General features: G+C 35.1%; 1 protein-coding gene across 3 annotated transcripts in view; it reads right to left on the minus strand.

Moving 5' to 3' along the window:
• Positions 1-18183, minus strand: part of Orc1 (origin recognition complex subunit 1) — a 128797-nt gene that overhangs the window by 63318 nt on the left and 47296 nt on the right. For 2 of the 3 annotated variants that reach the window (XM_081742786.1, XM_081742784.1), the window contains exons 6-7: positions 16355-16579; positions 9857-10120 (exon numbers count right to left, since the gene is read on the minus strand). In XM_081742786.1, coding sequence (XP_081598912.1) covers positions 9857-10120; positions 16355-16579 — 489 coding nt within the window. The remainder of the gene's footprint in view (positions 1-9856; positions 10121-16354; positions 16580-18183) is intronic. The other variant, XM_081742785.1, reaches the window with a different exon arrangement.

Consider the following 18183-nt stretch of genomic DNA (forward strand, 5'->3'; position numbering starts at 1 on the left):
CTTCCCCCAAGTTGCAGTGCTGAATTTGAATTTAATCTTCATCGCAAATGACACTGTTCATCTCAGTAGCTCCGAAAACCATGAGTTCGACACTAAGATCGGTAATTTTCAATATACAGTATATCCACACTTCCTTCCTTCAAGTTGCACTTTCAGAGTGAAATGGTACAATCCGCCTCAGGCCCGAATCTCATCTATGTTGAAAAGTTTTATCTAGATCAATCTGGTGGCTCAAGAGTTGTTAAGTTACAAATATAGTCACTTTCATTGTATATATGTAGATAGATTGTCGCATTAGAAAACAGGTATTTGTTTACATACAAAATTTTGTACATAAAGTTTATATTAAAGTCTGTATTTGAATATTAAATAATAGTAATTATATGTCTTAGTGCATGAGCATTAGTGAAATTTGCCAACTGCTCTTTCTTTTAAGAAGTAATTTAATTAAAATTAGCAAAATTTAACCAGATCAAAGAGCACACTAAGAACTCAGTTTCATTCAAAAGCCCTATTTGTTGCAACAGAAACGCTGTATATGCAATTGTAAAATTTCTGTAATTAATGCACAACCAGGAGTAAATGACTAAAAGGCACATAAAGGAAATGAGCGCAAACTATTAATTTTCAAGAATAATTACAACTGTTTTATTTTCGAATGCTTCTTTTTTAAATATTCACAATACTGAAATTTCTCAATTTACATTTTTCACGCCTTCGAAAAAAAAAAAAAAAAAACCCGGTTCCATTACTAGTAAAACTAACCTAATACAAAGATATTTGTTTTTTTTCCAATTTTTCCGGAAATTTTACAACACTATCAACAACTTACAACGTGAATAAAAAAAAAGGCTTCTGCAGAAAGTAAGTTTCGTGATCGAGGAATGCTTTTTAGTCTGTTTTTTGTTTATATCTTTCACTGGTGTCAACTTCATCCTTTACTTGTGTACTTTGGCATAAGACAACAATTTCGGACAAAACACCATGCTTTTACATTGTTCAGTTAATTTTCCACGGCAATTGCTTAGTTTACATACACACAAATAACTACATTGAAAAATTTAGTTTCCACGGAGGGCTTATTGTAGATACAATTAGTAATAACATTTTAAAACTATCCCATACATACTATGTTCTAAATACTTTTTGGACAAATTTCAGTATAATTATTCTTCACGTAGAGAGGATTATCTACAAGGTACCAAGAGCTGCTTATAAAAGTAGTAAATTCTTTCGAATGTTATTGGCAAAAGAACAAAGGATAAATAAAGGAGTATATCAAAAACGTGTGGGAGCGAGTAGACTTCAGGGTTTGATATTGATGTTTATTCCAAACCATTCGAAATAGCCTGGGAGGGGAAATATAACTAATACACAGAATGGATTATTATTTTAATTCTGCTTCTGGATATCATCATCTTCATAGAGTGATTACGTATTATTATATTGAAACACTGTTGGAAAAGTAAATATTTAATATTTTGTTGATGAGTTATATGGTATCTTTAACTTTGAAGATTATACTAGTGTGGAAGAAATGTTTAATTTAGGTACTGCATACAAGAGAAGTGTACTAATTTACTGATCCATATTCGGGTGTTTCTCTATGTAATACATAGCGAGGCTGTTCTAGCTTAACGTATTTTGAGGCAAAGTGTTTACACGAATTAACCCGAATAAATAAATACGAAATTACTATCACCTAATACTTAAATTACTTTTACCTTTAAAATTTTAGCTTAAGTTTCAACATTTTATCATTGAAATACATTCTTAATATTATTATCTCTTTCCGAGTCTCTGAAGGTTACCTTCTTTCTATTGGATATTTTTGGGTGCACATTTCAACTTAAGTTGTAATCAATCCTAAAGAAAGTTGCTTATAACAATCACCTATAAAGATAATCCGAGCGTAATTAATAATGACCATCACTAGTGAAAGTTACTCTTACGTATATTATCATAATCGGTTCTCCCTAGTTCACTAAGGCACGTGCCTTTGATTCAGAAGGTCCCGGCTTTGATTTCTAAAAAAGGAGCATCAAACGCACAACAACTGTCCTGCGCTATCTTCCGTTGTCTAGAACTTCTTCGTTATACGGTATGCCTTAGCTCCGCTTTCTTCAAGACGTTGTGCGCTAGTTTCCACATATAGTCATGTAAGCCTATAAATATGAACATAAGGCAGGCTTATTAGTCTAGTAGCTTAGCAGCATAAAAGGGCCGAATTGTGCAAAATGTGATACCAACCTACCACTTTCAGGGATGATAGACCTATTAATAAGAAGTAAATCCTGATATAGACCCAAATCGGCGGGGGTCTTGTTTTAGGTATATGACGTCATCAATATGGCCGCCAACGAATTTCGACTTAACTGAGTTTAAAAATGTATAACTCCATTACCATTGAAGGTAGAAACTTCCTTTTACCTTTATTTTGCAGAAAATACATTGTACCTTTATTGTCATTATAAATACTTGCCTTATATTGCCGCCATTTTTAAATATGGCGTCTCAAACTGGAAAAATGTTTATTTTCAAAACGATTTTCTATGTTTTATAGCAAATAACTTTGAAACTGCTATGATTATGGGAAAATACTTTGATATAATCGTCAAAGGTCATTTCAATAGCTTTCGAACGCGACCAGAATCATTGATGTATCTGAAAAAATAACCGAGATAATCAATTTTTTGTAGGCCTAAATGCCGAACTTTCGTGAATAATGTTCGAATGTATCCGTAGATGTAGTTATATGGCATTTGTAGTTCCATTGCCCTTTGATAATATGAACATAGCACCGCTACCAGTATGTTCCTTTTAACGTGGAGAATAGCAAATCACAAGTGTTTATCTTTTGTCCGTGCTGAAAACCCTTTATAATGTCATAAATCCAAGATGGCCGCCGCGGTTTATCTCCGGTACGAGAAGTGAAAATTTCTCGCCACAGAAAAATAATAGAAACATGCAACAAAAGCCAATCTCTTTCTTTGGATGTGAAAAAATCTTGACATAACATGTGATTGACTCTCCTTTGTGTTACAAGCCAGTATATGACGTCATAAACACAGTATGGCGCCATGGCTTAAATATGGATTATGAAAATTATTTATTTCTCGCATTAGAGAAACGAGAAACGTACAACAACTACCAGTATCTTTTTTCATATATAGAATCATAAAGTAACATAAGTTATTATCTTTCCTTTGATGCGAAAGGCGAGTATATGAGGTCATAAACCCAAAATTGTCGTCGACTCTTAAATATGCATGAAGAAAACTATGCCTTTCTCACCTAAGAAAGGTAATAGAAACGTGCAAACCCACTATTTTTACTCCTTAAATAAGTTGGATCATGAAGTAACACAAAGGTGTATCGTCTCTCTGCCCAAGGGTTAGTATTTGTCTTGTTTAAGTGTATGACATCGTTATACAAAGTAGCCGCTGTATGTATTTAGAATATTATATTATGCATTAAACTGAAAAAACTAACAAAGCTGAAATTATGCATTATTCGAAAATAAATTTGAAATATATTCTCTTTAATACTAATTGTCCGAAAGTGAATATTTTTCATGTTATTAAACAAAGAATTATACGCTATATGAAAGTATAAGGCTTGCACTAGTATTTGCACTAAATGAATATTTCAAGGAATATGGGAACTGTGCATTTCGAAAGACATATTTTACATTTAAAATATTTTTAATCAGTCCATTGAGAATGTAATTGTCTGAAAATTATGCTTTTCATATTATTTTACAAAATAGCTCGAGGCAAAAGGCGTCACATTTTCAAACCACCGCCCAGCTTAATTTGATATTTTTGGAGTTTGTATTAAAATGTTTATGAAACAGACTCAATGTATAAATTTAACAGTATATCAGCAAGAGATAAATTTGAAACACAATAAACAGTTATACAATTAAATATGTTAAGAATTTGGAAGAGAAAATATTTGTGAGATAGTATGACTATTAACTTAACATCTGAAACGTACTTCAGAGAACTAGGGGAAGTAATTTTTGTTAATCACATTTCTTATTTAGACAAGGTCAACTCACAATAAAATGGTCTACTCTATCACACTGTCCATCGCAGGTACACAACAAAGTGCACACTAACCCCAAGTTTTTGACACTTGCAAGAATGTTGACAAGGAGTCTTGCAACCACAGCGAATAAGTTCTCTACAGTGCACAAAAACTTCTGGAAGTAAGGACCACAGGGGATAATAACCACGATCCACCTTCTTCCAACCCCTTTATAAATTTCGGGTATTATGGGCACTTTCTGGAGAGCTTGAGACCAGTAATACCCGGCCTGTAGGGCAGCTCGCAGACAGTGTTGAAATAAGGCTGTCTATGTAGGTGCGATCCCTTCGTAAGAACAATTCTTTTTCGTCATTAATCTTTGTCGACAGTCTTTAACATTTAGTAAAGAACTAGAGCGATCGTACAGGAGTACGGTGAGGCGTTGAAGAGCTGCAAAGTCCTGAGCTGAAATTGCAGCAGGAGTAACTGAAAGTTTGATAAATATATCTGTTATTTCAGGGAATTCTTGCCACACCTGCCAAGCTGTCTTTTTGCCATGACCACCAAAAGCGGACACTGTGTCACACCCTGCAAATGCGTACCAAAAGAGCAGGGCTTTTGAGTGAGACTTTCCTAGGCTTGTTGCAATTTCGTGGACAGGAATATATCTCTTATTTTTACCACTCCCATATTCATCCACAAGTGTGATACATTGAGCGCAAAGAATAAAGCAACGGCAATAACAACATCAGAAGCGACAGTTTTAATTGAGATATTCCTATGTCCGTGGTTGCTAGCATGCAATGCATGCAAGAACATGCGTGTGTCTGCTTCTTCTTATTTGCAGGGCATAAGGCTTATCACGTCCATATTAGAGTTTGCTGATTGCGGTATCATCACATGCACACACAATCTCTCTCTTACCACCAGAATCACTTATGTTCTGTGAGGGTTTACACAGAAGTCGAAATAAATCAGTTTTGTTTTCAGAATTATTCAAAAACAATGCCCATTTTTTGGGAGTCAGTGTGGAGTCTTTCACAAGTATTCTTGATCCTTTTCCTCGTTGGTCTCGTTCTTCTTTTTTCAGACTGTCAGGATCATAATTGTCAAAGACTATGTCTATTCTGACGACATCACTCGCAAACTTTTTCTAAAAATGGTTGAAATGTGTTAGTGTAATACATAGAAAACGTCTGTCCCGGAATAGGCTTCAGCATGTGAGCTAATACTGCTTCATCAAATATAACACACGATACACTAGGTACATCGTATTGTGATGTTCCAAGTGGTTCTAAGCAAGAAATAATATCTGATTTTGCTCCCTTGCGCAATTCACCATCTGAAGAGAGTGACGGAGGGTACGAAAGGTTTTCGTGAGCAAAGAAATCTTTGATGTTTCCAATCTCGACTTTGACAAGCTATGTATAAGCGAGAAAACAGGTTACAGTAACTCTTTAAAATTGACTCCTTGAGTCCTTTCTTCGTTCCTTCTTTTTGCGATGTGTGAAAAAGCGAAAGGTTCTTTCTTTTAATCGGTTCTCTTAAAGGCGTCTGGCATTCGATGAGCCGTTTCCGAACAAATGTTTGTCCTGTTGCTTTCCCAATTCTTCTGTTTTGAAGACAGACTCAGCTGCTTTCTCATCCATACCAGCATATGTGGCAACGCATATTAGGGCACCATTTTCTTGAGCAAATGTATTTCTGTCATCATCTTCACATGCATTTATTAAAGCTTTCACATGTTTTTTGAACCTAGAGGAAAAAGCGTCTGTATCTTCATGATGACTGTGATAATCTGAATCGTCACTTATTTCTGCCTCTTGCTCAAGTTCGGTTAGTAATCCTGCAATCACTGGACCCGAAACCATCCAACGCAGAAGAGCACATTCATTATCAAATAGACCAATGGCACCTCCTTCACATTTTAGATCCTTATTACATTGTTCATGTAACTGGTCGTGGGACATGTACGAATATTTACTGTTAGTCTTTCTTTCCACAAAATTACCTTTCTGAAATTCATCATATACTTGTGGGTTTCGTACATTCAATTCTCCCAAAGACTTTACGAATACTGACATCCAACGGGCATAATTGATATGATCCAGGGCGAACATCCAGGGACAAATCTGATCCAATGCACTACAATAGGAGGAGAATTTCACCGATCGAATAAAATCGATTGTCCAGCAAATAAAAAAGAAATGATTCAAGGTTCATGGCCGTGTACCAAAATTTGAATTGGGCCGAGAAAAATAAATCATATAATATTATGCATTACACATATTTAAGAGTCGACGGCAATCTTGGGTTTATGACGTCATATACTCGCCTTTCGCCTGAAAGAAAAGACAAAACTTATGTCTTTATGATTCTACATATGAAAAAAGATATCGATGGTTGTTGCACGTTTCTATCGTTTCTCTAATGCGAGAAATAAATAATTTTCATAATCCATATTTAAGCCATGGCGCCATACTGTGTTTATGACGTCATATACTGGCTTGTAGACACAAAGGAGAGTCAATCACATGTTATGTCAAGATTTTTTCACATCCAAAGAAAGAGATTGGCTTTTGTTGCATGTTTCTATTATTTTTCTGTGGCGAGAAATTTTCACTTCTCGTACCGGAGATAAACCGCGGCGGCCATCTTGGATTTATGACATTATAAAGGGTTTTCAGCACGGACAAAAGATAAACACTTGTGATTTGCTATTCTCCACGTTAAAAGGAACATACTGGTAGCGGTGCTATGTTCATATTATCAAAGGGCAATGGAACTACAAATGCCATATAACTACATCTACGGATACATTCGAACATTATTCACGAAAGTTCGACATTTAGGCCTACAAAAAATTGATTATCTCGGTTATTTGTTCAGATACATCAATGATTCTGGTCGCGTTCGAAAGCTATTGAAATGACCTTTGACGATTATATCAAAGTATTTTCCCATAATCATAGCAGTTTCAAAGTTATTTGCTATAAAACATAGAAAATCGTTTTGAAAATAAACATTTTTCCAGTTTGAGACGCCATATTTAAAAATGGCGGCAATATAAGGCAAGTATTTATAATGACAATAAAGGTACAATGTATTTTCTGCAAAATAAAGGTAAAAGGAAGTTTCTACCTTCAATGGTAATGGAGTTATACATTTTTAAACTCAGTTAAGTCGAAATTCGTTGGCGGCCATATTGATGACGTCATATACCTAAAACAAGACCCCCGCCGATTTGGGTCTATATCAGGATTTACTTCTTATTAATAGGTCTATCATCCCTGAAAGTGGTATGTTGGTATCACATTTTGCATGATCCAGTCGCTAAACTACTAGACTATATAGGAACATGGTCAACGAGTGAGAAAGTGAGAAACCCTGAGAAGGAAAGGTACGGCGTAGGTATATCAGGAACTGTTATAAGGTCAGCATGATTACTAAATGATTGAAAAATTCATTACTTTCTGCCTTGTTTATTATAGCATCTATGTATTTAACACTCTGGGAAAATTTACCCCACTAAGGACCAAGCGGTCAATTTGACCGCTACATTATTTTTGAAGATGGAAGTAGGTTATTGGCGATTTATCGGATATCTTCTGAGGTATTATTTTATGGCATTCGATTTTCAATGGTTTAATTACTTCATAATAAGTAACTAGAAAAAAAAATCTACATGGTATAGTTGAATTTACTTTTACTGCAGTATTGTAAGTATGTAATATATACAGACATGTTATATATACTTTTACGATAAGGAGTATAAATTTAAAAAACTTAAAGCTGTGTATTTATTTTAGACTAAATTTTAAAATATTTCAAAATGGTATTTTGCAAAGAAAATTTGAAGGTAAATGGTTTAGTTTACCGCAGCAATGTATTGTATTGTCTGCAAAATTATAATAGTTACACGTAAAACACTATTTTTTAAACTAAAAGAGTACAACTATATTGGAAATAACTTTGAAATACTTTCACTCACTACAGAATAAGTTTACATACATCAATCACTTTTCTGTTGCAGTCTCTCTTCCAAATTGGACACTCAATTAGAAATCACTTCTTACAAAACACTCACTTCCTGATTTTACCAACACATTTCCCCACAAACACACTCTTACATACCTTGCACACATCCGTGGTTTTATTGACATTACACAGTAGACTCGGGCATTATTTTGTCTTCTTGCACTCGGATTGCTCATCATCCGAGAAACTGTCACTCTCGTCCTGTACATGCTCAGCTTTAGTTAATATTCTGCGAACTGTCTGAATTGTCTTCTGTTATATATCTTTTCGTTACTTCCTTATAAGCAATCCAGGAATTGAGACATGCTATATCCATCACATTATAAAACACATGAGCCGGCTACCTCCTGCTGAATGATTTTACAGAGCATTTTCGAAGCATCTGGTCAACGACATCGACACCAAATTTTGTTTTGTTGTAATAAAGTACGGTCTCAGATTTCTTCTTATCTTGTGACATACGAACGGTCTTATGCACAGTACTGAAAATAGTTACACTCTTGTTCCTTCTGCATTTATACAGTCAGTGTGTTATTACTACTGTCTTTGTAAATGTCAGTGGTATACAATTCTTTATTCTTTTCAGAGCCAATTCAATTACTTTTGGAATTTTCTTTCGATTGGGCCTGATTGTATATATATATATATATATATATATATATATATATATATATATATAGGGGTAAAAGTGAGGGGAAACGCGGGGACGCCGTACCCACCTCGACTAAATGTGTACGGCGTACCCCCCAGTTCCTAAAAAAATTACAATGGGCAAAGATAGGCAGGGGGGACGGTAGGTAGCGGCATGACGCTACCTACCGTCCCCCACCTTTTCAGATCCACTTTTACCCCTATATATATATATATATATATTGTGTGTATGTCCGCACGTGCGCAGTGTTATTCCAATAATAGTGACTTCACACACCACAATCGCAATGAAACTGCAAGGCATTAATTGCAAATAAAATACATTTTCAGTGTCAGTATAAGCAAGTGGTCAAAATGATCATTTGGTCCTTCTGTGGGTATTGCAGAGTAGCGCCATCCCTAATGATGTGACAGTCTCCAAAAGTTTTACACATAGTCTACTCTATTAATGATAAAAAGTCAAGGACTCTCAAATTTCTAAGTGAAATGGTTAGAAAAGAGCAATGGGAAAAGTTAGGAAAAAAACGGTCAAATGACCGCTCGGTCCTTCTAGTGTTAAGCAGCGAGAACATCAATGACACGTTTAATATTCAATGTAATTAGTGTAGATTCGCACAGCACAAAGAGAATACAAATTCCATATATGATCACACACGTAGTAAATTCAGTAGTCTCATATAAATATTATTTCCTCATTTAATAAAAGTTGTATTATTTGTAACACGTCTCTCTTTTTCTCTTATTCATAAACAATATACATAATTAGCAACGTTATCTTCGACGTGTACTACTTGCAAGACTATTACTTTGAGAAATAATACTGTAGTGCTTTGAACAATACAACATTTAATGATACTTCAATTTCATATTACATTTCATGTTATGTACTTCAGGGAAGGGTTACGCAACGGAATCCCCCTAGATTTCGGATCGACGATCTAGCAGTATATGTACATTTTTATTTCACTTTTCCGCCACAAATACATGAATTTACAGAACAACAATAACGAAAGGCTTATGGGAAAGACATCCTGTAAAATAAACGTACACCTCATTGAAATAATTTACTTGAAAGATAAAAATATTATTTAAAATGTTGATAATTTAACCTATACCACAAAAACATGATACTAACCTCTGCAGATCTTATTGCTCTATCTGACGATCGAACTTTAGAATCCGGTGATCTGAGCCTATCCGATTTCCTGGCTTCTGAAGCACTCGATGAGATACAGCGTTTTTTGGTACTTTCTTCATCTTCGTTCGTAAATAAGGCAACTACATGCTTTTTTCGCTTTGCAGGAGAACAAGCCCCAGTACTATTTCTCAGTTTGGGAGGAGCAGAATTTTCTCGACTTCTACTAGTCTCGCTTTGCTTGCTTGGGGTCTTATCGTGTTTCTGCAACAGTGAATTTACAGTTCATCAATTTGAATCAAATAAAACAACCAGTTATCACTTGCACTATGTTAAGTAATCTTACTTCTAATCTTTTTTTTTTTAAGTGTTTTTTTTAATATATTATTTAAATACTCAAAAATACTTATTTAGTAATTCTGAAGATATACCCTCATTTAAAAAGTAATTTACAAAATTGGAAACAATATTTAAACTTAAATAATATTTACTTTATTTGTTTAAAATACATTTAAAGTACTTTTTTTCACACGATACTAACGTGTATGAATTGTTAAAGACACATATTATGAATTAAAAATAAGGACTGGTTCTACAAAATCACGGCCAAAAGATGCATAAGAAATAATCTACAACACAGGAAACATTCTGTAGTGATATCAATTAAAAAAATACATCCGATAATCGAATGATCGAGGTTCCCCGCTTATCTAATGGTTAGATTTACCAGTGTTCTCCCAACTAAACGTGAAGTATCAATATGTACACTAAAAGGCGCAAAGTCTGATGACAGGTATTACTAACTTATATACTAAAGGTTCAATTTTTGTTCGTTCGTTTGTTGACATTCAGCGTCCCTTTTCAGCAGCGAGCCAAAATTTGATTACAAGTTCAAGCATCCACTACTATAATGTTCATTTTACCGGACGACATCTTGTAGCAGACAAATGCTTAGTGCTTTGTAAAATCAGAACGAGGGACAATGTGGGAAATATATGTTTCATAATATTGCTGGCAGGGACGCGGTGGTTAAGTGGTAGATCGTTCAACTCTTGTGCGTGAGGTTCCTGGTTCGATCCCAGCTCGCGCCAAGTGGACTCTGTGGTAGACAAACACCGTGCGCGTGGGTTTGCTAGAGGTTCTCCCGTTTCCTCCCATTTTGTTCATTCCACCATTTTCATTCATTTCTCATCATCATCACCGTCTCCTTTAGCCAAGCCGGCATAAGTGGGGGACGCAACACTTAAAAGTTTTTATTTCATAACATTGTTGACGACAGAATTGTAAGGTGATTTTTTGTTTTTTTTAAAAAAAAAGCGTTCAATGTACGAAAAATTTGAAATTGAAACCTGTTATTATAATTAGTATTGGTAGTATACTTTTGAATAAAATCACGCAACTTAAAATGTTTTGTTTATATACTTTTGTGAAAGTTGAAAACAAAACTTTCTCACCGTGAGCAAATATTCGAGTTTAAACTCTTTTTTTTAATATGTGAACTGTGCCACCGGAATAAATGTAAAATACAACATTGCACCAAGCCAACGATCGTTCACGTACTAGTACGAAATGTATGATTCTATTGTAAAGGATAGATTATAAGCACAGTCAGCCACTAATTCAACGTCTACTCCTATTGCTAGTCCAAGAGGCTAATTTTAAGCTCAAATACGATTCCACATTAATCAGTAGCAGGCCCGCAACCAGCCACAGAAGTTTGGGGGGCGATGAATATGTTAGGGATGGCCAAGTCATTAAACAGTCTCTTACCAATAGCTAAACTTTTTTTTTGTATTAAGGTCTGGAGGGGTCACGAGAAGTTTTTGGGGGGCCAGTCCCCCTAGCCCCCCTCTGGTTGCGGGCCTGATCAGTAGGTACTCGTCTCATGTAGTCTCGCTGCTGAAAGGAACGCTAAACTGAAATTCAACTCAACTCTACTCAACAATTTGTATGTAAAAAGATGAGAAATACTCTGCTTTACTTCTATTTTTACAATCCATTTCGATTTAAATCAATGAGTTTTCTCTATTTCAATCATTTGATTTAAGACATTATATCAATCTACCTGTTCCGTGATGGCGAAAGTTCGGGTTCTTTCATCCACAGAGTTACTTCATGACATATTAATGATGCTTTTGTAATAACATATTCATCAATAAGCATGTGAGACAAGCTAACAATTACGGAACAAAATAATTTTCAGGTTAGATGATCATTATAAATTGCTTTGCAGCCTTGTATTACGTGCGAGATCATGAAGCACAATGCATACTATACTCGTAGGATTTTAAACCTGTACACCGAAAGCAAACGTAGTAGCCAAGGGGATTACAGACAAGCCCAGATATAATTTTCGTTTTAAGAAAAATAAAATCCGTTGTTAACATGGTTATAAGGCAGAAAAAAATAATAATCGTAGTTCATTCCATGCCCTTTCACTTCTCCTAAAAGGAAGCAAAGGCTCTTCTTTTCTGGCGCAAACTTCTGTTCGAGGCGCAATCTGCACTGATGATGTTCTTTTATTTATGTATATATAGAGCTCTTTTCTTTTCTTTTTTTTTTAGAAGCTTTTCTTCTCTTTTATTTTTCTAACATTACATTTTTATTACAAAAGGGAGATGCGTTAATTTCTTAGTAACGCTAATTCCTAGTAGTTAACAGTCGCCGCTCCGCTACGTTCGCTCCCTATCTGCCGCCTTTATTTGAAAATGGATAGTCACTGATGGTGGGGAACATGAACGTGCTTTGGTATTTATTATTAAGACAAGGTCCGTATTAAATGTAATAAAATTGAAATTACTTACATACAATTTACAATTATTAATTCCATGTCAAGTATAATATAATTTACTCAATAAGCAACATGACCACACAATATACAGAAAGTTGTTATTGTTTTCCTTTTGGACAGTACAATATTTAAGAAGCTTTATAGCCAACTCACATGAAGCATATTACCACTAATAGGTCGTAACCATATTTAGTTTAGAACATTAATACGAGGGTTACTGCAAAAGTCATGGAAACTTCGAGGCGCGTTCGGAAAGTAACCTCTGATTGGTCACTAGGAGTAAAATAGTAGAGGCAGCGCTACCATTTTTGCACAGACGTGCGCGGTAATTAGTCTGCATCCAGCCGTGATAGAGTGAAGGTTGTCTGATTACTAGTTCCAGTTTTGTAACATCTCAAAATGTGTGCTGCAATAGAAAACCCCGCCAAGTGCAAGGTACGAGCTGTTATACGTTTTCTTATAGCAAAACAATATTCGGCAAGAGTTATTCATCGAGGAGTTTGTGCCGTGTATGGACCAAGTGTGATGAGTGAAGGAGTTGTTCGTGAATAGGTTCGTTCACTTAAAAAGTGGACGAACAAACATTCATGACGAAGAGAGGATTGGCAGGTCATCAGTGATCACGGATGAACTCGTTCAGAAAATTAAAGAAAAAGTTTGTAAAAATCGACGTTTCACAATCTCGGAGATTTCCCATGAATTTCCACCCAGAGATTATCATCTCTTCATGCATATGAAGAAATGACTTGGATTATCAGCGCTTTGGTGATAATGAGGAGCTGACAGATGTGATCACAGGCTGTATCAAGGCGCAGTGGGAGTTTTTTTTTTTTTTTTTTTTTTTTATGCTGATAGAATTTCTACGCTAGTGCAGATATGATAAGCGCTTAAATGTTTATGAAAATTATGTTGCAAAATAGAGCAAAAAAGCAGTTTTCAGATGTATATAATAAATTATTCTTATTTACTTTGATGTTTTCTTTTAACCAATCGAAGGTTACTTTCCGAACGGCCCTCGTATTTCTGTTTACGAAAATGGGGACGAAGACAGAAATTCTGAAATATGCAAATGGAAAGTTACTACATAATGTAAACGTTACTTGTAGGAAGTTGGATGAACATATATACCTTCATCAGGATATAGCAAGAGAAAAATTACTGTAACGAATCCTTTCGTTCCATGTGTGTTTTAACTCTAATTACAACATTACTTAAGTACAATTATGCGTAAAACCCAGAAACACATACTAGTAGCTATTTGCGAGAAACGTCCTGAACGTATACAAGATGCATTTATCCTCTACGAAAACGTGACAGCCCATACAGATGCGTGGGTGAAGAATCTCGCGTGATGTGAGTGGGAAGTACTCGAGCATTCACCATATTCTTCAGACATATCACTTTGAGATTTCGACTTCACACCAAAACTGAGGGAGCTATTGCGTGAAACACGTTTTCGAACATGTCAAGACAGTCACAGCAGTGAGCCGTGAAACCACATGATTTGTCCGTGGTGAGACCACAGGTAATCGTCATCTTCCACATCGTTGGCAATGTGTGGTAGATTCTTCGAGCGACTACTTTGAAGATGTCACTGGTATGTGCTTCTGGGCTTTACTCGTAATAGTACTTGTAATGGTCTGTAATGTTATAATTCGAGGTAAAACACGTATTTAAAAGAACGATTTGTTGTACTCATTTTTCTCGTGCTATATCCTGATACGGATATGTACGTTCACCCAACTTTCTACTAACTATCACATATTTGTACCAAGCTTCCACTGCATATTTCAGAACTTCTTGATCCGTTCCCATTTTCGTTTAAAGAAGAAAGACTTTTGCGATAACCCTCGTATTTGTGTAACTTCAAGTTAGTTGGTGAGGAAACTAAAAAGCTAAATATAAACACTTAGAACTTTTAATTAAAACGATTTTAACCTATAGCGTACAGCGAGCCGAAGGGAACACAAACTAGTTATTTTAAAACATTACATTATTTTGTCGCAAATAAAATTATTTGTTGATTGATGTCGTTACCTAGGTACCTAGGTTGCTACGATATACTTTACCAAGTATGAGACCTGACCTTCGATAACAATTATAAAACATCGATAACCATTTGTCTCGAAATGATGATGTTGTTAATTGTCAAATATAATAATGTTTTAACCACACTGACCAAAGCACTAAATATGCTAAAAAAAAACATGAACAATGTCAGTGAGTTTCCATTCCTGTGAGTTTTAATGTTTGGCAGAAGATTTGGTTTCTTACATATCCTAATCTTTTAACCATTTTTTAACCATCCTTCATGTTTTTATCCTTTTTGAAGTCTACCACAGGCTGATGAAGGAAGTAGCAGCTTCCGAAAGTGCTACCTGTTGCATGTAGAAGAAAATTCTGCTACATATTTTTTTTGCGATGAGTAATAGCCTTTCCGCTTTTTCTCATGCTAAAAACACTTGTGTAGTAGTATCGGCAATATATCATCAGTATGCGATCTTTAAATAACTGTGATTTGCCAACATTTTTTTTTAAATACTGGAATTTATTCCAAGGCTTTGAGTCAGTTACTGCTGAAGTGTTCCAGTAAAATTTTGTTCATTTTATTTAAATTGGTCCTTACGATATCTTTCGCGGCCATTCTCAGCCTCCACTCACTATTGTCCTCCTTGCAAGAAGTTCTTTCTTACAGCCGTATTTCAAACAGAAAAGGATATTCGTTTATTTTAAATTATAGACGGGTTATTAGATACCAGGGGGCCACACATGTCAACCGATCATTTCAAAACACGCTAAAGCTGGATAAAGAAAGTAAACCACATGTCCTTGATTCAAATAAAATATGTGTCACGGATGTTTAAGTATTGAATTCAGTGTGCTGCTTATTTACATGATTCAGATTTTATGGATTATATTTTATATAACTAAAAGTTAACTTCTCACGCGTACTTACAGAAGTAAATTGTGAAGAGTTCAAGCAAATTATTAGAACAAACTTAGCTTGCTTCAAAGTAAAACAACTAGGTATGTCAAGCTGAGTACTTCTGTAACGTGGTCGATTCTGTGCAAGGATGTAGAAAGAGTGGAGCCTTGATGGTCATTTGCAAAAGTTAAATATTTTCCGCGCTATTAGTTTTCACTGAATGGCACATATGACATGCGAATTACATATATGACCGGCGGAAAATCACTCATCTCTGGTGCGTGGGGTCCTTCGTTTGATCCCAGCTCGCGCCACGTGGACTTTGTGGTGGACAAACACTACGTACGTGGGTTTCCTCGAAGTTCTTCCGTTTTCTTCCACCTTCTTCATGTTTGCTTTTCATTCGTTATCATCACCGTCTGCCTTAACCCTGCAGAATAATCGTAGAACACTAAACTAAAAAGAAAACACAATAGTGATGTATATGAGCCCACCTTTGACTAGAATTTGGCAGAGATGCGTTCGCTAGGGTAATTCGTGACCAGTGAATCTGCCCTACCAAATTTCTAATGACAGACTGCAAAGTACTTCATTTTCACCTAAATATGCAGATGAAATAGTACGATTGAAATTTTTCGTACTAATATGGTATGGGAGGATTACCTACCTAGAAGCATTTTTTATTTATTTATTTATTTATTTATACTCCATTTTCGTATCGAAACCTTTGAAAAGATTCTATTCAATTTTTATCCATAACTCAACTACTATAGGTGATTACCTGTTCCCCATCAGTTTGTCCACGTTTTGGAGTGAATTGTGGTGAAGAAGAAATTCTGTATTTACCACTTGGAGATCGATTTAGTTTGAAACAAAAAGATTTTTCTAACTTTGATCTTGGTTCTGAGTTTGAACAGTTTTTCCTTAACTTCAAGTGGTTAGGCTTGAAATCTTCATCTCCCATATCATATAAATCTGATTCACTTAAAGATACTTCCTTATTCTCCTGTAAATATTATCGATTTTGTTAGTAACAACTGGAAAGTTCAACGTACTATGTTAGTTTTTAATTTTCATGCAGAAACGAATCTTACGCATGCATGGCAATCATTCATGCAATGTATTTTGAGAAATCACTGTCACACCAAGCTCTAAACACTACAGTAGTTAAAAGTATATACAGATTGTTTCATAAACAACACCGACAACGTTTGGGTGATGATTCCTAACACCAAGATAAGACAAAAAGTATAGACCAACCTGGGTACAGAAATGGTTCCTTTCCGAGTTATAGGCTGTCGAAAACATCAAAAAAATGTACTTTAAAGGTTCATAGCTCCAAAATTATGGAACCTACCGTAGTCAGGTCAAGACTTCACTTAGGAATTAATATCTGAGCTATCAAAAAATACATGTTTCAGAATCCTAATGTACTCACCCAACGATTTTTATAGAGGGAGTTTGACTACGGGCATATAATTTGAAATACTATGGGCATATATTTTGAAGTACTCACCAACTAACTCTATAAAAATTGCTGAGGCATTATCGCAGGATTTTGAAACATGTATTTTTGTATAGCATACATATTAGTTTCTAAGTGAAATCTTGACTCGACTATGGTAGGTTCCATACTTTTGTCGCTATGGACCTTTAAAATTAATTTTTTCATGTTTTCGGCAGCCTATAACTCCGAAAGAAAGCATTTGTACACCCGGGTTGGTATATATATATATTTTTTTGTCTCATCTTGGTGTCAGGAATCATCTTCCAAACGTTGTCGGTGTTGTTTTGAAACACCCTGTATAATAAAAAGTTTTACTTTGCTTTATCTATTTGTGCGTTTAACTTTTCCCTTCACTGATGAGTTCGATTTCCAAATTTTCTTAACACTTTATTGAAGTTAATGATTTAACGGAAAAGTAGAGTGGGAGGAGCACTTACAAATGTACAACTAAATTTTAATCACGATCGTGTCTTCTCATACTTCAATAAGAAAACTAACACTTTAGTTTTTTTTTTTTTTTTTTTTTTTTTACACGATAGGGATGATACCAAAGTTAAAGAAGACAACCCGAGTAAGTAATTTACAATACAACAGTTCGACCTTTCTTCCGGACCATTAAAGCTGAAGAAAATTTGTAAGTCGAAATTACTAGCGAAAGGGAAAATTAAATGCTCAAATAGGTAAAATAAAACTTTTTATTACTATATATATTTAGATACTGTGCGTTAAGCAATATTAAAACGTTAATATTTTACTACAGAGATTATTTCCGATCTAAAGTGTTGATTTTTACAAGTGATTCTATCACCACGTAGCGGGAAGTGAATGCATCATCGGTCATATAAATACATTAGACCTCAGTCTCATGACAGGTGTGGAGAATGATCGTGTTTAAAATGCTACGGACGATTGATCTTCTATTAAGAAGAGTACACAATGGCGTTTTGCAGTGCCAAATACAGTTAAGGTGTCAATCATGATGCACAAGGAAGGTGAAGTCACAGTGTTCAAGAAAGATATGAGAGAGAGACTAAAATTGGAACAATTCCTTTACGACAGAAACAATCCAATTGCATCCTGCTAAGAGAAGTATACCAGCTAAT

The sequence above is a fragment of the Thermobia domestica genome, chromosome 16 (genome assembly GCF_964235325.1).
Source record: "Thermobia domestica chromosome 16, izTheDome1.hap1.1, whole genome shotgun sequence".
Classification (NCBI taxonomy): domain Eukaryota; kingdom Metazoa; phylum Arthropoda; class Insecta; order Zygentoma; family Lepismatidae; genus Thermobia; species Thermobia domestica.